The 21,447-nt window shown below is 41.7% G+C and overlaps 4 protein-coding genes and 1 long non-coding RNA gene across 6 annotated transcripts in view; 3 read left to right on the top strand and 2 right to left on the bottom strand.

Annotated features, from left to right (window-relative positions):
• Window positions 1-104: 104 nt before the first annotated feature.
• Window positions 105-3,618, top strand: LOC135339312 (uncharacterized). The gene is made up of 4 exons (XR_010395976.1): window positions 105-618; window positions 878-1,980; window positions 2,093-3,141; window positions 3,388-3,618. It is a non-coding gene; the product is annotated as an uncharacterized LOC135339312 (long non-coding RNA).
• A 604-nt stretch (window positions 3,619-4,222) lies between these two features.
• LOC135339295 (leucine-rich repeat-containing protein 74B-like) lies at window positions 4,223-7,305 on the bottom strand. The gene is made up of 11 exons (XM_064535370.1): window positions 7,172-7,305; window positions 6,940-7,099; window positions 6,489-6,667; window positions 6,235-6,342; window positions 5,840-6,065; window positions 5,606-5,691; window positions 5,346-5,461; window positions 5,204-5,282; window positions 4,767-5,105; window positions 4,473-4,633; window positions 4,223-4,385 (listed from the first exon to the last, which is right to left on the bottom strand). Exons 1-11 carry the CDS (start codon window positions 7,229-7,231, stop codon window positions 4,328-4,330), a joined length of 1,572 nt encoding a protein of 523 aa, XP_064391440.1. The 5' UTR covers window positions 7,232-7,305; the 3' UTR covers window positions 4,223-4,327.
• Window positions 7,306-7,346: 41 nt separating this feature from the next.
• Window positions 7,347-11,667, top strand: LOC135339290 (splicing factor, suppressor of white-apricot homolog). Of its 2 annotated transcripts, none has more exons than XM_064535361.1 (7): window positions 7,347-7,528; window positions 7,817-7,977; window positions 8,589-8,788; window positions 9,043-9,650; window positions 9,915-9,973; window positions 10,381-11,033; window positions 11,485-11,667. In XM_064535361.1, the coding sequence occupies exons 1-7, from the start codon at window positions 7,347-7,349 to the stop codon at window positions 11,521-11,523; spliced, it is 1,902 nt and encodes a 633-aa protein (XP_064391431.1). In that variant the 3' UTR covers window positions 11,524-11,667. The 2 variants fall into 2 exon arrangements, with proteins under 2 accessions (XP_064391431.1, XP_064391432.1); XM_064535362.1 differs by lacking the exon at window positions 7,347-7,528 and adding an exon at window positions 7,591-7,683.
• Window positions 11,668-11,675: 8 nt separating this feature from the next.
• Window positions 11,676-21,447, bottom strand: part of LOC135339296 (tubulin-specific chaperone E-like) — a 12,934-nt gene continuing 3,162 nt past the window's right edge. The window contains exons 4-16 of the mRNA XM_064535372.1: window positions 17,535-17,623; window positions 17,252-17,354; window positions 16,811-16,922; window positions 16,147-16,220; window positions 15,684-15,797; window positions 15,563-15,621; window positions 15,146-15,195; window positions 14,788-14,863; window positions 14,328-14,401; window positions 14,027-14,165; window positions 13,190-13,261; window positions 12,104-12,255; window positions 11,676-11,865 (exon numbers count right to left, since the gene is read on the bottom strand). Coding sequence (XP_064391442.1) covers window positions 11,776-11,865; window positions 12,104-12,255; window positions 13,190-13,261; window positions 14,027-14,165; window positions 14,328-14,401; window positions 14,788-14,863; window positions 15,146-15,195; window positions 15,563-15,621; window positions 15,684-15,797; window positions 16,147-16,220; window positions 16,811-16,922; window positions 17,252-17,354; window positions 17,535-17,623 — 1,204 coding nt within the window. The 3' untranslated portion in view covers window positions 11,676-11,775. The remainder of the gene's footprint in view (window positions 11,866-12,103; window positions 12,256-13,189; window positions 13,262-14,026; window positions 14,166-14,327; window positions 14,402-14,787; window positions 14,864-15,145; window positions 15,196-15,562; window positions 15,622-15,683; window positions 15,798-16,146; window positions 16,221-16,810; window positions 16,923-17,251; window positions 17,355-17,534; window positions 17,624-21,447) is intronic.
• LOC135339307 (neuralized-like protein 4) overlaps window positions 18,433-21,447 on the top strand; it is a 3,962-nt gene continuing 947 nt past the window's right edge. The window contains exons 1-4 of the mRNA XM_064535385.1: window positions 18,433-18,726; window positions 20,000-20,161; window positions 20,694-20,832; window positions 21,341-21,447. The exon at window positions 21,341-21,447 is cut by the window's right edge and continues 73 nt beyond it. Coding sequence (XP_064391455.1) covers window positions 18,575-18,726; window positions 20,000-20,161; window positions 20,694-20,832; window positions 21,341-21,447 — 560 coding nt within the window. The 5' untranslated portion in view covers window positions 18,433-18,574. The remainder of the gene's footprint in view (window positions 18,727-19,999; window positions 20,162-20,693; window positions 20,833-21,340) is intronic.

Genomic DNA, 21,447 nt, shown 5'->3' with positions numbered 1-21,447 from the left:
GGCTGGCCACATATAAAAACATTCTAAGGTCAAATCCAACAGGAAGTGATCTACATACCTGCATGCAAAGTCTAGGATACAATTATGCGAAATAGCTCTAGACTATATAGCTACACACATGCAGCTCCACAGAAAAAGATTATCATGTCTGACAAAGATTCCAATATTAGATCTACTCAACAAGATGAATCCCAAGATGAGACTCAGAGCTACCCAATGGAGAGATTGACCTCTGAAGCTCCTCCGCCTTACTCCGAGGTGGTGGGCCATAGTCGAACAGTTAATAATGATCCTGCTTCTGAGAGAAATGAACAAGCACCTCCATACCAACCCCCTGCAGTGCAACAAGAGATATCTTTACCTCCAGTGCGACTGGTGAGCAACAATCCTACTCCACTGACAAGGGTTGTTGTAACTCCTCCACAACCATCTGCTCCTATCAGATTCACAGTTCCAGCAGGACTACACACAGCTACTACACGATTATCACAAAACCAAGTACGAGATCAAGTGAAAAATAAACTGTGCTGTGTAGTATTCTGCTCAGTATTACTCTTCTTTTTGGCTACACCGCTCTCACTGTTAATCACTCTGCCAAGCCTCTACTGTGTTTGTAAGGTATGTAACAGTTAATTATTGATTAATGGTTACGAATCAAGTGGCACCGGATGTGTACTATATATAGTAGGTGTGGCACGGAAGGAATTAAGGGGTTATATAATTATAGTTATGGTTCTATAAGGCATAGCTAAAAAGACTTTATGGCGTTTTCACATCCGTATAATTATACATCTGGTGCCCTTATAATAAACTATAAGCCACTAAATAATATAGGATGGCATACAGGTAGGCTCAATGTTTTATGCTTTGCTTGCAGGCAAAGTATGATGTGGAACTTGGGAAGTTGTCCAAAGCAGATGAGGAATCAACATCTGGTTGTGTTGTGATTTCAATCACTGTAATTCTCACCTTAATTTTCCTGTCAGCAGCAATGTTACCAATTTTATTCATTTTTGCATAGATATTCGAATATCTATGGTTTTTGGCATGCTAGTTTTATTGCTCACCACCTCATTATGACATGCGCAGCAACATCATGTCATGTTCATGTTTCTGATGTGCACGTGCATGTATAATAATTAAAAGTTATTTACTGCACTCTGAGTTAATTAAACTGATTGCTTTTCGTTTTTGCTGACTCAGCAGTAGAACATGTAGGCGGATCTAGCTAGTATGGGTATTATGTGCTGATAGGGTTAGGTCCAGTAATCATCACAGACACCAAACACAACTAGTTGTCAATAAATCAGCGACAGAAACTGTGCATAAATATTGTCTCATGAATTAGTCGCCCTCTATAACATAGCACTTGTGATTAGGCCGCCCAACTTTTAGAGGGCGGCTAAAATAGAGACTAACAGAAGTAGTAGACTATACTGCTGAGTCAACAAAAACGAAAAGCAATTTGGCCTGGAATGTCATTAAAAGGTAGTGAAAGTTCAAGTGATGTCCGACCTCCTCTGCTTTACCCCCCTCCGAAGCAGAACCTTCACAGGATGTGCATGCTTTTGATATAAAGTATACATATGTACATAGAACCTTCATGTTTCTCCTACTGCACAATCAACTAGTGAATGAATGGCTGACCACACTACCTATTCTCTAGACCCAATGGAGAGGTTGACAAATGCGGCTCCCCCAACCTACTCTCAAGTGGTGGAGAATGCTCCTCCGCCATATCAACCAACCAGTGCTGTAATATTACCTGAGGTTAAAAATTTACCGATTGCCCCTCAAACATCAGCCCCTGTGCCGGTGGTAATCCCTGTCAATAGAATTCCACTGACAAATGAACAGCGAGAAGATTCTGGAATATCAACTGTTGGGCTTCTTGTGTTTCTGATGGCATTCATCATGTCCCTCATTGGAACTCCTCTAGTGTTGTTTGCCTTCTTACCAAGTATATACTGCATCTGTAAGGTACATAAAGCATATACAAACAGCAATGGTGCCACTCACTTTAGCTGAGACGTTGTATATTACTATATAGGAGTTGCATGGATGTATGCTGTTTGCAATTTTGTTACTGCAGGCAAAAAGAGAACTCGATCAGGGGAAAGTAACAGAAGCAGAGGAACACTCCTCCAAGGCCTGCAAATTGGTCATATTAGGAATTGTAATCGGTTTTGCTCTTCTTATAACTATAATATCTCTTGCCATCTCATTAGCTATCGAACTCGATCAGTGACTAAACTTAATTAATACCTCATGCAGTTTTATAAGCCTTTATAATTATGTGCATTTTATGTTGCTATGAATACACAGTGTTCAAGTTCATGCTAATTGCTCAGTCAGTTTATACCGTTAGTATACATAGAAACAGCGATATACGGACCAATGCATGCTTTAGATTTTGCTTATACACACACGATGACTATAACATCAGGTCATGCATATACAGAAGTTCACTATAGACCTAAATCTACAGTTGTACTAGTGTGTATCCTTCCTGCAAAGATTTTATGCTAAGGTCAAAGGAAGTGATCTATATAATCAAACCTCTCAAATGCATGGTAGATCTATACATAATAATTATGGCATAGATCTATATATATCAGATCTATAGCTAAAAACTGACCATTAATTAAATCTACAAGAGAAATAATGTCAGACAAAGATACTGAAACTCAGAGTTACCCAATGGAGAGGTTGACCTCTGAAGCTCCTCCACCTTACTCTGAGGTGGTGGGCCATAGTCCAACAGTTAATAAAGATCCTGCTTCTGAGAGAAATGAACAAGCACCTCCATACCAACATCCTGCACTGCAACAATATATATCTTTACCTCCAGTGCGACTGGTGAGCAACAATCTTATGCCACCACCAAGGCGTGTGATTGTAACTCCTCCACCGACAAGAGTTGTGGTTGTAACTCCTCCACAACCATCTGCTCCTACGACAGTTCCAAGAAGACGTCCCGAACTATATACACGTGGTGATACACAATTATCACAAAACCAAGTACAAGATCAAGTGAATTTCAAACTATGTTGTACAGTATTCTGCTCAATATTACTCTTCTTTTTGGCTACACCGCTCTCACTGTTAGTCACCCTGCCAAGCCTCTACTGTGTTTGTAAGGTATGTGTGGATCGGACAATAATTATAATGAAGTGGCACGGTATGTGTACTATAGTATAGGTGTAGTACAGAAGGAATTAATTAAGTGGTCAAAAAATGTTTGCCGTTTGAACATCCGGTTAGTATAATATATACATCTGCATGGCTGCCCTAAGCCATGCACATAGATGTATATGTAGGTTAGGGTATTACAATATTAATCAGATACATGCATGTGTCCTCAATGATATAATTATGTTCATGCAGGCCAAGTATGATGTGAAACGTGGGAAGGTGTCCAAAGCACATCAGGAATCAGTAATTGGTTGCAGAGTAATTTCAATCACTGTAGTTCTCACCATTATAGCTTTTGTAGTAATACCAATTGTAACTCTTATTGTAATTAGTTAACGTTGTAGAATCTATAACTGTTTATATACAGTGTATTGCTCATCACCTCATAGATACCAAGCTGTCATTTTTTATATTCATGCGGAAGGGAGAAAAATAGTTGGCGACCTAGCGTTATTTTATATAGAAACAACTCGGCCTATATAGGGACGAGGCTAATTATAGCTATTATTATGACATGTGAACATCATGTCACGCTCATTTTACTGTAGATTGTGCATGTGTATCAGTGTACAACATAACGTAGGTAACTACACTCTGAGCTGAACTGATAGTGACCTTAATTAACCTCACACCACTTCCAGTTGTCACTATTAGGTAACAGCAATGTGATCAAGAGTTCAGATATCCCACTTCCTGTCCATGAGCTAAAACAGGTATAGGTCTGCCATATCATCTGATTTCTGAACCTTGAACCACTTATGGTTATTCACACAGTTTACACAGTAAAAAAGTTACATGCATTGAGCTAGTCACGAAGAACGTACTCTATACACATAAATGAACGATGAGCTATAATACACTCAGCTATAGTACACTCGTACTGTACTAATATTAGCAACGACATGTTTCTCACCATATCTATCATTCCAGCACTAATGCCAAATGGCTGATTGCATGGTTTTTAATTGCTTCAGAATCACCTCAATAATTATAATTATACACTTTTGTAATGTCACATTGTCATTAATTCAATCTGGCAAATAGAGATATGTAGCATTGATGAAAGCAAGGTGACACGTTTATACAAGCACGGACATAGAGTTGTTCACAAGCAACACAGACCTAATGAACTCTACTCAGACTGTTTAGTTTTCATTGTCTTTAGTGCTTTTGCAGTCTCTACAAGTAACCTACAGAAGCAAACAAACAAAATTATTGCATAAAATTAAAGTCCAATATTTTCACCAATGAAAACCACTGGCACTGACAATACTCACCTATAATCCACGAACACAGGAGGAGAGTCTTCATCATCAGCGGAAGGTTTCTTTACTTCAGTTGTTTCCTCTCCCTCGGCAGGGGGTGTGTCAGGGGGTGTGGTGGTGAACTCTTTGATCAGCTTCTGTCTCTCAAACTCCATCAATGGAGCACTGATGTGCTATATACGAAGGTAAGCATAAGATAGATTAACACACACTGATAGTAATAAAGCGTCTACTAGATTGAGGGGGCCGGTGGACAAATGCATAAATAATTATACATACATAGTATGACACAAATAGCAAACTTACCTTTAAAGCATTCCTGAAAGCTTCTTCCGAAAGGAATTTCTTCTGCTCTTTATCGAATGATCTGAATAAGTCTATCAAAACAACATTGTTCTCTTTACAGTAATTGTCCAATTTTTCAATTGGTTCTTGCTTGGGTTTAGGATGCTTGTAGCCTCCTGTTCCCGCATGAGAGATGGTCAAGTGTTTGTGTGATTTCGACAGTTCTTGGAGTGTCTTCTCAATAGCAAGAGTGATTGTGAGGCCTTCGAAACTTAAAGTTTGTAGAGTGGTACTAGTGCACAGTTTGACAGCATCTAGGAAAGCTATAATCCCGGGGTCTCTTATGGGATTCTGCCCAATCTATAGGAGATAAAGAACAGTATATACACGTGTACATGCCACGTGAACATAGTCTGTGCATTGAATATAGTAGTAGCATTAGTATAAAAACTATAAACCTTGAATTCCTTCAAGGTGTCGTTGATTGGTAGAACCCTTGATAACACAATAGCTCCGTCAGTGCCTATCCGATTGTTACTACATGAGAATAACACTATTGCTGAACACACACACACACACACACAGACAAGATATGCCAACCTGATATCCAGCTCTTTCAGTGTAGAGTTGACCTTGAGGGCGTCTGCTAGTGCTGCAGCTCCCTGGTTCTCAAACCCATTGTACGCCAGACTGACCACCCCCAGAGATTGGTTGCTCTAGAGAGAGAGAGAGGGAGGGAGAGGATACTGTAGTTACAGAGCGGACTATTACTACCTTAAAAGCTCAGTAAATTAAAAGAACATCATCAATCAACGTTGTAATAGTACGTAGTCTGCTAGAATAACCATACATATGCACACCTTAAGTCCATCAGCTATTGCAGTAGCTCCTTTCCTTCTGATAGTGTTCCAGCTCAGATCAAGAGTCTGCAACACCTCACTGTCAGCTGTAGAGGGATGATTTACACACAATACTGTGAAAGCGTTTCGTTAACTTAATACAAACCAATACCAGACATGATACTGTATAGATGTAGGGATATAGAGACTGGACACCTACATGTACAATGTATACACGTGTTTGCACATACACACCTATTGCTGGACCCAGGATGATTCCAGCCTCTTCTCCAAACTCATTATGACTCAGATCCAGGAACTTGATATGGTAGCTGCCTCGTAGCAGCTCTGCCAGAGGCTCTACAGCCTTGTCACCGAACTTGTTCCCCCTAAGAGAGAGATGGACCAGTGTGCTGTTGATGCTCGCCAGGGGGGCAATAACGTAGGCTGCTGGAGCACCCATATTGTTGTCTGACAGATCCTGAGAGAATACAAACCTCAGTGTACTGTATAAATAATAGCAAGTAATTTTAAAGGTCACCATTTTGTGTGAATTCCATGGATACAACATTTCAAAGAGCGGCAGCCCCACCCACCATTACACATTGGTGGCTAGTTGGGAAATATTCTTGTCTACACACACAGCTCACCAACTGAGTGATGTAGCAGTTCTCCTTCATCATGGTGGCGATGGCAATGGCTCCCTCCGTACCCAGTCCATTGTCACTCAGGTCCAGGTAAGTCACATTGGTGTTGGACTACATGGACACGTCATGTACATCACCACACACACACACACACACATCATATACTAGTACAAGTATTAATTGTGGACTTTATGCAAACTATATATTTACAGACATTGGAATTATAGACAGAACTTTATGTGTGGTACTTGACTTACGGTGAGTGCGATTGCGATGGCTTTGGTTCCCTTGGGTCCGACGCCATGGTGACAGAGATTGAGGTGAGTCTCCTGGGCCTGAATGGTGCGCAGGACGTAAGAGGCTGGGATGATGCCTAGTGTCTGGCATGTGTGTAGGTACAGCTTACCACCAGTTACATCATACTCCTCCTTCTCATCTGTAGGACACAGTTCAAATAAATGCTCAGGATCCTATTGAATTTAGGTAATGCAGATATTCATGACACTACTTTATTTCTAGTTTTTACTACACACTGAAAGTGATTGTGTGTACTAGAGCAACTGAACAAGAGTTTGTAATACTCGCTGAAGGTACAAGCGTCATTGTAGGCTAATTTGTCTCGTAGAAAAATGCTTGTCGAAGGTATAAGCAATAGCAAGTGTGGCCCGGAGAATGTGGCTATAACATTAATAATGCTTTAATTAATACCAGCTTCAATCTCCAAGTCAGTATCCCAGCCAGTGTCGGACAAGTCATCATCAGAGAGGTCATCAATCTGATCCTGCCCATCCACTGACCCATGGCCAGTAGCATCCTCAGAGCCTCCAGCAGACCCAGTGGAGGACAGAGGGGGACCCGTCTCCGTATCCTGCACATGTCATACAACTTTTCAACACTGTACATGCAAAGTTGTAAAATTTAATTTTTGGAGTGTGCTTACCTTAGTATCTTCATCTTTCAGAGTATCAACATCCACAGCAACGTCCATTTCATCTGCCATCTTGTTTTCAAGCTTCAAACACCATGACAACTATCGATAGATCTCTAGCATCATGTGATGGTCTTGCGTAATACTTCACTAAACATGTGTTTCTTCTGAAAGGTGTTGTAAGAAGATGTCCATTTTATTGGGGCCGTTCGATGATGCTGGGCCTTCTGAAAAGCCTAAAGAAGATGACCAACTGCTCGTGTTTGGTTATGCCTGTAAATTGTTCAGAGATGAGAGCAAGGCTTTACTGGAGTCTTCTGGGCAACTACTCATTCCGTGGATGGGTGACAACTCCCTCATGGTGGACAGGTATGTATGGAACATCTCCTCCGAATTACAATGCGTTTTCAATAATCCTCTTTATTACTGACAATGTGAGCAAGGTTTCAGTAAAGAATCGTCATCTTCAAGAAACGTACAGACAGGCTGGGTCGCTTCGTGTGGATACTGAGTGTTTCAATATGGTATACTCTTCGATATGGGTAGCAAATTATCATCGTTGCTGTAATGTACTGTCATTTTGTCTGATTTTGTTTGGTTTCGTATAATACATTTGTAACTACAAGCACATGTTACACGCACTGTATCTTGCTATAGGTATGATGCTCGGAATAAGCTGGAGGACAAGAGTCTGTTTGGTGTCAAGTCCAACCTGCCCTACAAGATGAGCTCCAAGGAGAGACAGCTAGAAGAGGAGTTGGATAGAGAAAGATACTTGGCCCTGCAGTGTGATGACATCAGAGTAGAGGAACAAGAAGGTGGGTGTGGTTAGTGGGTGTGGTCACTAGGAGGGTGTCTGCATCACTCTCAGCGTTGCATGTTTACAAGGAATTTGTTTAGTTCTGTTTATACTAATAATGCTTACTACGCAAGAAGGCTATTACATAAATCTGCTACTGTGATATACCGTATAGCGGGTAAGTTTCGTGGGGTAAAAAATTTGTTCAACTCAAGAAAAGGTGGTTTTCGTGAGTAAAAATTTTGTTTAGTCTCGTGGCTGCACGGCATTCCTACGTTCAGATATAAGCCACGCCTACGATAAAATTTTGTGGAGGTCAGCCTGCCCACGAAAATAACGAATATTTTACCCCACGAAAATTACCTGCTATACGGTAGTGTAGAGAACAGTCAACTCATATTATAAGAATTAGGTACAATACCTTGTACATGTGGCACTACACAGAGATCAGGTTATCACACTGGAATGATGGAAAACTTATTTTTACTACTGAAGCACCTTTGTGATGGTGTAGTATTCATACTGTCTGACCAACAAACTGATAACCTGAACTCTTGTGAGAAATTCCTGAGGGCATGCCGATAATTCCATAATTACAATATACCGACCTAATGTGTTCCCACTATACAGAGGAAGAGAAAAGACGTGCCTCTGAGAACAGTTTGTACAGTGCCATTGGCTTCTCCTATAGCGAGCAACAGCCTGAGGAGCCCCCACCTAGACCCAAGAGCCCACCCCCTGTGGAGAGGGCATGGCCTCCTCCGAGTGTGGAAGAAGGGGACGAGTTTGTGCTGCCCCCAGGACTGGTCGTGCCTGAGGGAATGATCCTGGTGAGTGATGGTGTCTGCTGTATGGCTGTATAATACTGTTCATAGTGTTTTTATCATTAGTATGTGATGTGTGCTTCCAAGTGGGATTATGTACTCTAGCTGTGGAGAGCAATAGATATCATCCCTAGTGGATACATCTAGAGCATTAGCTATCATCCTTGAATTGTTTTTAGTGGATACATTTAGAAGACTATACATCACAAGAGTCAATGTACCACTGCTCTTTATTGTTGGTCTCTATATACTTCCTCCAGCCTGTTTCCAAGAAGCTCCACTCCATTGTCCAGAAGACAGCCATGTTTGTGTGTCAGCAAGGCATGCAGATGGAGATTATCATCAAAACCAAGCAACAATTGAATCCTCTCTTCTCCTTCCTCAACATGCAAGACCCCCTTCATCCTTACTACACTCACTTGAAGACACTCCTAGCTAGAGGATCTTATGTGCCTTCTTCAGAAACAGCTGAAACTGATAAACCACTCGAGACTGAAGCTAAAGAAGTGAAAATAAACGACGAAAAAGAAGCTGGAAAAGAAAATAATTCGAGTGACAATGTTGATTCTGAAAAGATCAGCGAAAGTCCATCAGATCAAGATAGTGATTCTGACTCAGATGATGATGGGGGGTATTTACATCCCCTTCTCATGCAAGCCCCGAAGTCTCGTTCCAAATCCCCTACCCCCACCCCCAAGGAGGCCACACCCCCTCCCCATCAGGACGTACCCACCCTGTCTGCCGTCACCTTCAGAGCTAAGACCATGGTGGTCAATGCTGCACCAGTACTGAGGGAGAAAACTGTACCTGTTGAAACACCTCCTGTGTCAAGTGTCCCAGCTACTACCAATGGCAGCTGTTATGGAAGGTACTGTCTTGTGTGTGCTGTGTGTACGTGTACTGCTAGTGACAGCGTGGGAATGATGGAAAACTTATTTTTACTACTGAATCAACTTTGTGATGGCTGTAGTATTCATACTGTCTGACCCGCAACTATTTTTTTTATTTTAGTGTGACCGCCTTTACCAGCTTACACAATATGATATTCACCTCTACTTCCTCCATGTACCCCCCCCCCCTCTGGACCCCCCTCCGTGTACCCGTGCCCCCCCACACACCACCCCCTGGACAGCTATGCGTACACTGGACCACCCACTCACTACATTGACTCACGCCCACTCTATCAAGATGGTACGTATACTCTACGTCACTGGGACACCAAGACTATTACCCCCTCTCCCTCTCCCTCTGTGTGTGTGTGTGTGTGAACACAATAGTGTGTGTACTTGCCTTCTTGTTAGCAGCATTTATCGAGAGATCACCTGACTATCACATGTGGTTCACCTGACCCTGGCAGACTAATTGGAGCTCAAGGAGTTGTCATATTTCAGCTGTACATAATAATGGGTGGGTAGACAACGTTGTTATCTATGCATCAGTAAAGATGGCCGAGTGGAAGCAGCAAAAACAAGAGGAAGGATCCAGGACCTGTTGATGTGTAGTACACTAACTTTATTTATTATTGCCCGTATAATATAGTCCACGTAGATTGTGTGTTAATCTTCTAAAAATAATTGCTTGTATTTTTTCCTTTACAGTTGGTGGCTACCCTCCGCCCCCTCCACAAGAGGCACACTACCCTCCGCCCCCTCCACACGAGGCACACTACCCACCACCTCCTCCACACGAGGCACACTACCCTCCTCCCCCTCCACACGAGGCACACTACCCACCTCCCCCTCCACACACCGCGGACGGATATGGCTATCCTTACGACGCCTACTACACGGGCAGCTACCAACCACCCCCTCCTAGTGCCACTCCCCTTCCCCCGCCTGATTTGCAGTCCATAATCGACAAAACTGCCGCTTATGTGGCAAAGAATGGCGACAGTTTCGAAGCCACTCTTATCAAGAGACATATTGACGATCCTCGATTTGGTTTTCTGAACCCCTGGGGCGAACACTACACTTACTATCGGCAACAAAGATTGAATTATTCGTATTATCAAGTCCCGGATCATCTGGAGCAGGGCTACGGTGTGCTGCATAACGTCGTGCCTGCTGAAAAACCAAGTGTACAGAAATTGAACTCTTGTGGAGCAGTTAGCTTCAAAGTGCAGCCTAAAGCAGGACTGAAGTTGGTGTCGGATGATGGGCAGTTTGTGGAGGAGACGGTGGTCGAGGATTCTTCAGAACCTCCCGTGAAGAAGCCACGAATGGACAATGTCGTTATTGAGCCTACTGTACATGTGAGCTTAATATGATGTGTTCATTGCATGTAGCTAGAATTCAGCCGTTGAGGTATTAGATTCCGTAATTTGTGTTCAGACTGTCCTATTTCAATTCTTAAACTAATTACAATAGCTCTCAGAAATACCTTTCTAATGGCGTGTTTATAGAAGATACAAGCTCTGTGATTTGTCGATCCACCCCTATCTTTGATTTAATTAGAGCCCTTGTCGGGTTTCACTGCGTTGGTTGTGTAAGTCATAGCAGGAGGCCATGGTCATAGCCACCCCCAGATCCATCCACTTAGTTGATTTCATTATACATTTGTTGCATATAATAATTACAATATACGAAGTGTGAATTATGTCCCACACCCTGGCTGATAATTATGGCTGATAATTATGGCTGATAATTATGGCTGATAATTATGGCTATATACGTGTATAATTGATGTGATCATTCCCGCTACAGGAGTTCCTGTCTTCAATCAAGGAAATGTTTCGAACTTGAATATACTTTTTTAGACAATAATCGTAAAACGTTGTTATTTCATTTTTTATTCAAGTTGGCATTTAATTTATATACGATTCATAAATGGCCATAAATGGCTATTAATTTTTCAGATTCAAAATAAAAAGCAGTTGTACACAATGAGATCATAATTATTGGGCATTATTTCTAAATAAGCAGTGGATGTGGCACAAAATGGTAATTACGATAATTATTATTGGCATTAATTGCAATATAATGTTGTGATGTCAGTCACCACCTCAATAGTATAGTGTCCCCGCTCTCTATTGAGAAGAAGTTGAGCTGCTTTAGGTCATCGTCCAGCTGTATCTCACAGTCTCCCTGCATTAAAGCAATTCAGTAACTCAGTAACTAAACTTGCGGTTAGCAATATTAATAATGGGGTTGAGATATCACGAGTGTAACAGTCACCTATAATAAACTCACTCTCGAATACAGCCATAATTATTGTGTCTAATGGGCCACAATTAATTCAATTATATATGTAGCCGCACGTGTACGTGTGTTAGCAGACATCTGTTCATGCCTGACACTGCAGTCACTGGATGTTGTAACATACCCTGCTATCAAGGTAGGATAGTCGCTGGTCTGAGGTGTCCACTCTGTACACTCTCTGCAGTACTCCCTTCAGTTTCTGCACTGTCATGGTAGCCGGGAGCTTCTTGTCCAGTGATCGTTGCTCGGGGCGACCAGGACATCGGACACTCACAGCTGAGAGGATGACTGTTAAGAATCTCAAATACCAGAATACTGATTAATCACAATGGAACCTGTTTGACTACTAACAACATTGTTGGGAGCAGTAACTTGTACACGGTTCTGTTGTACCCTATAGCAAACGAAACACTTTTACTGTATTATCTTTCACTAACAACAACTATCAGATTACAGACTTAGAGGAGGGAATGTGTGAAATGGTTCAGCTTATTCAACCAGTCTAGCCAAATGGTCTATTGCTATTGGCAACAGCGGGTGTGTACACATAATGTGAGAGAATACTTTATAATTAAAATATGTTAAGATGTTATAATAACCGACCCAGAAATTGAAAATAAGATGAGGAATAGACAATGCATGTACTGTAACAGTCTGATGACAAACAATGGGCAAACAGAATGCTGCTAATTGCCCACCATGGACACACTGACTCCATGCATGGACACCTCATCAGACATACTGATAAGACATGTACAGACATGCACTAGACATGCACCAATATAACTGTGTCACGATCAGACGCTAATTAGTCATGCACCAGTAACTGCGTCAGCCAGTCAGTGTTGACACCTTCACATGTCATAATGTTGAAACAGGTGGCGGCACGTACTGTCACCTTACACGTGAGGACTATAGCTCAGAGTACGCACGTATTCACAACACCATTAGTGACATACGTACTTCCTGGTGTTATGACCTTTACCGGAAGCCGTACTAAGAACTTTCGGTTCATCTTCATAGAAGATCATGGAAGTATGGTCTAGCTAAATATGCATAAATTACACACTAGAGCTGATCGGATGTTAGGGCTACATTATGAATGTTAAACTGATCGGTTGATAGTTTACACTTAATTACTTCTGTAAGCCAGCCTCAACACCATTCCTACATTCTTAACTACAGGTTTACTGAAAGTGTACAAGGATACAGATGAGACCATGCTTGAGTGCCGTGGTAACTGGTTTCTGCCTCATCAGCACTTCATCAGGGAGACCGTGGACTGCGTGAGAGAAGAGCAGATAAGAGGGACACACAATGATTCAATGACAGGAGATAAGAGGGACACACAATGATTCAATGACAGGAGATAAGAGGGACACACAATGATTCAATGACACAATGATTTAGTACATCTGTATACACACAAGAAAACTGGGACTGTATTGTACGTACCTGTTACTAGGGGGTACATGCTGCTGTTACTAGGGGGTACATGCCGCTGTTACTAGGGGGGTACATGCTGCTGTTACTAGGGGGGTACATGCCGCTGTTACTAGGGGGTACATGCCGCTGTTACTAGGGGGTACATGCCGCTGTTACTAGGGGGTACATGCCGCTGTTACTAGGGGGTACATGCCGCTGTTACTAGGGGGTACATGCTGCTGTTACAGGGGGTACATGCCGCTGTTACTAGGGGGTACATGCTGCTGTTACTAGGGGGTACATGCCGCTGTTACTAGGGGGTACATGCCGCTGTTACTAGGGGGTACATGCTGCTGTTACTAGGGGGGTACATGCCGCTGTTACTAGGGGGTACATGCCGCTGTTACTAGGGGGTACATGCTGCTGTTACTAGGGGGTACATGCCGCTGTTACTAGGGGGTGGTACGTATTGACTTATTGACATGCATGGCATTCCACAGGCAATTGCAAGCAAGAATTCTGTGGTCTGCAAGGATTCTGTTGTATCGCCTCTGATTAAGATCGGCTTCTTCTAATTATTGCAAAGCTACTGAATATTCCGACTATGTGTACGTGCCCTCACCATCAACTAAGTGGAGGAATAATGGATGCTCTAGAAGAAACGCCTTCTTTGCTGACTCGTCAGATTTACAGTCGAGCCACTTTGCCCCGTAGTGCTTGATATAGTACCTCTCGGAGAGCACCCTCTCTCTGGCTGATATCTGGAGATGAAAGGGTTAAACCTCATACACAGAAGGAGTAAACAGTATAATTATAGTGTCAAATGCTAAATTACCTGTGGCGTGGACATTCTCTATAAAAGCATAGTAAAGCATGGCACTGGCTTAGGGAACCTAGCAGTACTATAAGTATGTGCTACTCACGGCACTTCTGTTGAGTGTGGTGATGTGAGGGAGGAGGGCGATGATGAGATGGCGGGCAGAGAAACCAGGCTCATCTGAACACAACAATAGAGGGGGGGGTTAGTGTAGACACACGTACACACACGGAGATAATTGTTTAAACGGTCAACAGTGATGTAATACTATTGTTAGATGTATAACAGCACATAATAATATCGAGACTGACTGAAACCCTATGCACACGTGTAGTATACTGCGAGGAATGCACACGTACAATTGTAGGGCTGCCTTTGAAAATACATTATTATTATTAAATAGCTTCATTCTTATGAAATGACAACAACTATTAATTCCACGAAAACTAAATAATCAGTGACCTTTGACCTCTTGGTGTCGACATGAAAGAGGAAAACCATATTCCAACAAACAAAACAACAAAACAACACAATAAACTGGAACTATACATATACAAATAGCGTACCTTTCAAGAGAGGGCAGTCCTTTAGCTTCAGCTGCAGCATTGAGGGAACAGAAGCGAGGGACGTCACTGAGGGCCACTACAAGTGATGGTGGTGGGATGCGTGCAAGGAATGGTAAACTGTATAATTATCATCATTGTATTATTGCAGCTGATGTGTGCTGTGTAAACCTATTGTGATAATGGGCCACACCTAGCTCGTACAAACATAAGCAAGATACTGCAGCTATGGTTACTGTAACTATGGTTACTGCCTGCCCCCATGTAGTACGTCCAAGTAACAGTGTCACACAACTAATAATATAAGATACAGGTTTCCATGTGTCTGTGTTATATGATATCCCTTGGTGGACATACGAACCTGGGAGATGAGGTTTCCAGATAAAGAGAGGGACTTCAATTCAGGGAAAGCTGTAAAGCAAGAGAGATAGTGTTACAGTGAGGCATACCAATATGGACGACTGGCTTCTAGGACTATTACTCAACTAGTACTCAACGTACTTACATTAATACCATGGATAAGTAACCGCATTATTTCACAGAGATAGACATGTACGTATCAAGAAGATTGAGTTTAGAGGACATTGAGTAGCAAAGGTTGATTAGGTGTAGCTATGGTAATTACAGTTCAAGAGAGTCTGTAACATATTAAAGCAATAACCACACCACGTCACGTCACGTACAATATACTGTATGCAATTATGTATACAGTTCCGATACCAAACTTAAGATTTTGTGGTTTCCACCAACCAAAACAAGTCAATATACATAAACAAACCTTTCTTTTCCAGAAAAATTGATGGCAGCCGATTATCAGTTAAAATAAGCGTTTTCAACCTGAAGAAGACGAATTAAAATACTGCCATCAACAAAAAAACACAAATGTTTAAATGTCTCACTTTTTGAGTTGAGGTTCAAGTCGTACAATATCCGACCAATCAGAAAGGCAGTTCTTCTCCAAGTTCAACAGCTGTAGGCCCTCTGGAATATATGGCTTCTCATCTCCCTCAAACCTTCCCACGAGGAAATAGAATATAAATAATAGGAGCGATATCTAACCATGCATACAACTATGTCATAATGTTACTTAGAGCTCTGTTAGATGATATACCAGACCTTCAATACAGCTACATTGATACACGAGACCCTCTTAAGAGGTTGGCCCCTCTCATACGTGTACATGTACATAGTACGTAAGTTCTTCAATAGAGCTATACATTGCAATACACGATATCCTCTCATAAACATAATACGCCAGTACGACATAATTAAATGATGAAATAATTGATCTCAGTTAATAATCATTTCCCTATAGTGCACACATTACATAATGGAGACCATTTGGTACATGTGGTGGAATACCTCAGAGAAGCTATGTTATTCTCGCAGACATGAACTGCCTCCAGTCTGGGAACAGCTTGTAATATCAGAGCCAGCTGCAAGTATGCAATGTTAATTCAATATTAGATATACTAGAGAGAGAGTCCTCCTTGTCTGTCCATGTCAACACGCAATTAAGAGCGGTATGAGATTACCGACAGGAGACAAAGCACTTAAAGCAATATCGATTATTCTGCTAAAACCTCATGCAATCAGCTGTTGTGGCATCTCCCCAGAAGCAGGCACAGACTATGGGGGTGTGAGGGTGATATCTGATACAATTGAGAGCCTTGTGAACATATTATAATAGGCAGGATGCGAACGCATGAGCGATCACTGACATGTACGAAGTATATACATGATTTAATATACATCTGTCTCCACCCTGTCCTGTCTAAGCTCGTGGGAGAATAATCAGAGGCTCCAGTGTTCTCCTCACGCTAATGCCAAAATCAACCAATTAACTACTTAATATCGATGCAGTCCTAAGGTCTGGGACAAAAGATGCCAAAACGAGTACAATACTCAATAATATCAACGAGGCCTGTACATTAATTAATCAATACATACACAGGACCACGCTAGACAATATAATTGATGTACCTCGATCCAAACAGTCCTTTACGTGCGTACATAACTAGCTCACATTGTTCCAGGATATGCCGACTCTGTTGAGGTAGAGGGTCCTGAGAGTGAGGAAGGAAGCAGACAGACTCTCCATAAGATCCACTGGCACATGACCCAACCCTCTGTCCTCACTGCATGCATGAAGAATGCGTCAAATATGCAACTTCAAAGCTAACGCAATTAATATGTCTGAAATCGTGAAATACAATTTTAGCAGATATCAACTTCAATTGCTAGACTGGGGAAGATCAGAGATGCACCTATCATATGATCTTCTGAGTGGGCGGGCAAACTAGACATACACATGTAGCGTATTCAGCCTATTTAAGGCACCACTCTTCAATACATAAATGCCACTAGAGACATTTTGCACATTACTATTAGTACAATTTTCATTTGTTTTGAATGCAATCGTATTTTCTTTCAGTTGTACGATGCATAGATTACATAGGTATTGTACCTCAGGTCCAGGCTGTCCAGGTGCTGTAGCTGTGAGGCAATGTCAGACACTGTCTCCCAGTTAGGTAGCAATGGACTCTGGTCAAGGTTCAACCTTTTGAGGTCTGTATGAATTAGGAATAACCATGACAACACTGCAATACCTGCCTATATAGCACATGGGCGTTGATCACTTCAATCGCAAATAGGTATTACACACGATCCTTGCCAGAACGCAATAGTTAGATCGCAAAGGGTCAAATTGCTGGCTGATTTGGCTAAGGCATATTCGTGCATGTACTCACTTGGTAGAGCAGTTGCTATTTCCGCCCTTGGTCCAGCAGAGCTGACGTCCATATCTCTGAGACTCACCTCCTCCAGCTGACTCCACTCACTGCACATGGGGGGGGGGGGGAGAAGAAATACAAAATTAATGACAACAACGTTATAGTTACTCCAATTACAGACTTTTAAATATTACTGCATGCAGCATAACAGAATGCCAGCTGCTCATGGGGCATGGTGTGTGTGTGAGAGTTCCCATGCATGAAGACACAAAACATCATTCTTTTTATTATCACTCACTCAACACTGGGCAATTAGTCCCAACAGCCCCTCGCCTTTAAGCACTAGGAATGTGTCGGGAATAGGTTGGCTTTGCAATATAATTTTGTGCTTACAAAAACCTAACAAATGCTAACAAAATGAATAGTCAGATGTGCCATGCAGTGTACCTACAATACTGTGGTGTCAAAGATGTATTCATTAACTCTTGTTGCATAGTTATAAGTATTTCCTTTAATTGGGTTTACTGCCAAACAACGAAGGAATGGCAAAGCTTCAAAGAAGAGACTAAATAAGATCCATCACAGTGCATGGGAAATTATTATGATCAATTCAGTCCATTTTCACCAAGAAGCTATCGGGTGTGGGATTCAAGCGTCCTAAGTTGAAGTACATTATATTTATTACCGGAAACGGTGGGTGTCAGATGAAAGCAAGCACTAGTACTAACAAAGGACATTGCATGAGATAATGGTCTCAGAATTAGCATATAGCCTGTGGCTACAATATCATGATTGCCATGAGATGTTTCCTGCATACATGCATGGGGTCACTGATTGTACATGCAGTGCAGCACATTAATACTGCTTGGAATGTATAATTGAATGTGTGGGAGTAAGCCAAACAGCTGATATAAAAGTACGTACAAGAGAACATTAACAGCCAACAAAGAGGTTTTGTGAGTTTCAACACAAGCTGTAAGAATCCACAGCTGCATGCTTAGAACACTTGCTACATCAATAGTTCAAAAACCACAGAATCAGTCAACAATACCACAAGAATGGCAGAGAGTATATCTTCAGGAAGTGCATCTTCAGGAAGTGCAAGTTCGGAACTGGTAGCACAAGACTTTGAGATGACCTTTGACTCAGAGAACCGCGGCAGAAACATCAAAGTTGAGAATGATGGACTTGCAGCAAGCAAAATCAAAAAGTGAGTGATGGAAATAGATAGCTGCATGCATTGTATAACAAGTTATAACACGTATTATGCAAGCTAGTGTAGAGTATGGATTTTTTTACTTTGTGGCACATAAATTCATATGAGAAAGGAGGGCGAAATCTTTCATTTATTTGAGGTTGTCGCACAATGTTGCCGGTAAGCTGGGGGACTCACTGCACTTACTAAGACTGCATGGAGCGTGCATGTCTATAGAAATTTTGTAGCTACATTAGCGGCAAAAGCTGTGTACAGACATGCTTGGCAACTCTGTGTATCAGGTATGCATTCAGCTTGCTTTAGAAGCTATATACAGCATGTTTGTTATATTGCGGCCTCCCACACACAAAAACAGCATCTTCTCACCAAAAAAATTATCTGCTTAGTATCAATGGCTGAGTGCGATTCTAGTGCATGGTATAATAATGCAATAGCTATATCATGTATAAAAAATAGGCTGTGCAGCAACCAGCAACCTAATCTGTGAGCTATAGCAACAACACTCCATGCATGGGAATGCAATACATCTGTATCGATGAGTTGACATTCCAAGAGCTTAGGGTAACTCAACCTGGATACCATATACATGCATGCATGCAAGGTTTGAACTGCATGCAAGCTTTGAACTGCATGCAAGGTTCATATAGAAAGCTGTGTACAGCAAGGTTCATATAGAAAGCTGTGTACAGCAAGGTTCATATAGCAATGCTATATTTCATGCACTGCAATGTTGCAATAACATAGAGCACATAGCTTTAACACACACATATATACATACAGGCTAGTAATGGATATAATATAGCTGGCACTGAAGACTAATGCTTATGCCATACAAATCTACACAATAGCTTAGGTACGTACGCATGAATTCATTGCAGCTAATTATGGAGTAGATTTAACACCAGTTACTAAATATGACTGCATGACAATCGTGCTGGTAATCAATGCCACGGCAACGATGGAATTGTTCTCACAATGTCCTAATTATAGCAATGACCAGTAGAGCCTATCAGATCAAGTTACCTATGAAAGAAGGCTATAAATATACTACATGCCATTCAAACAACGTATAGTTCTGTTGTGAATTTTGCAATTACTATCCAATTATACAGGTTCATGCATCAGTACACTGCGTACTCATGTCTGCACAGTTCTATAAGTATGCTGTATAGTCAGCCTGTAAGACTACAGCCCCCTGATTGAGGGTTGAATTCCATACGTACGTACTTCAGTATAATATCACCATGGTTATGACACACACGTGTAGGGGTGCAAAAGAGGCGTTGGTTGTAACCAATCGTCCGATAGTGAGCAACGAGCTGTTTGAGATCTCCGTGGGCGGTGGATCCGGCTTCAAAGGAGTTAAGGGAGAAATGAAGGCCAGACTCAAAGGAAAGGAGTCTGTCAGAATAGGAGTCACTGTTCACTGGTAAGTACAACAAAAACATTCTTTGCATAGCTGAATGTCTAAAAGGAGATGCTAGGGTGGAAAATGTTTTGACCAGCTGCACATATAATTATAGACTAGAGCTCTGGGCTAATGGTATAGGGGAACAAAGTTGGCAAACAGGAGGTTCCTGTTGAGACTTCATCAGACTAAGGAGTATGTGAATCTCATCAATTTGTGGCTGTAGACTAGCAGCTGTGTGAGGCGACAGAGACTAAATCATTGCATAATATATGCATACTCTGGATGCCTAAAAACTGAGAGATTATAAACACACTCAAGATATAACCTAGGCAACCACCATGAATGTATAGTAATCAACTTTGATAGAAACTTAAGCTGGTGTTAAGCTTGTGTATAAGCATACGCCCTACTTCTATGGAGACGGCAACAACAGGAATATCAAGTGTTACAGTATATGGTTTGAGTGTTTGCAAATATCGATAGGCGCATAAAAGAATACTTATGGTTAAATGTACACCCACACACACACACTCTTATTACACACGTACAGCCCATCAGACGTGTGCTCGTTCAGCACTCAGCACTCCCTGAAGAGAATGACTAGTGGAACATGGATGATGATGTCAGAGTCCATTATCGAGAATGGGGAGACCATCAAATCTTTGAAATACAACCTCAATGAGCTCTCTGTAAGTACACAAGGTTGTACCATTATAGACAAGGGAGGCTGTAGCTTAGAGACAGTTATCATAACAGTGGTTGAACCATGCACCATGTTCTAGAGATTGAATGGTACATACAGTTCTAAACACATAGACTCAATGTCTATTGTCCACACAGCATTTGGCTTAGAGCTGTAGTTTATTAGTGGACAGAGTAAACACTTGGCATACAAAAGGTTGTACACAAATAGCAAGAAGCAATATACCAGGAACACTCAGGCCACATGGCCAAGTTGTTAGGCATGAAGGATGAGGGGGTGTTGTCAAGTCTATTAGCTTGTACAGTTGATATGGAAAGACAGAAGATCAAATAGTTAGACAGAGTGCTAAAGAAATCGACACCCAAGAGCTGTATTATTATAAGCCAACAACATATCGTTAATTATGCATTCAAACCATCTAATAATACCTATGATCAAGCTTTGAACTTCATAACAAAAGGGCAACTGTTAAAGTACACTCTTAACTCCTGCAGGTCAATGACAGAGTGGGGATAATCAGAGTACCAGAGTTCAATGGTTCACTGATCATCTACATCAACGGAGCACCCATCGGGATCATAGCCACCAGCGTGCCTGACCG

The sequence above is a fragment of the Halichondria panicea genome, chromosome 8 (genome assembly GCF_963675165.1).
Source record: "Halichondria panicea chromosome 8, odHalPani1.1, whole genome shotgun sequence".
NCBI classification, from domain to species: Eukaryota; Metazoa; Porifera; class Demospongiae; order Suberitida; family Halichondriidae; genus Halichondria; species Halichondria panicea.
Note: the sequence above shows the minus strand (reverse complement) of the source record. Positions and strands in the feature narration are given on the sequence as shown.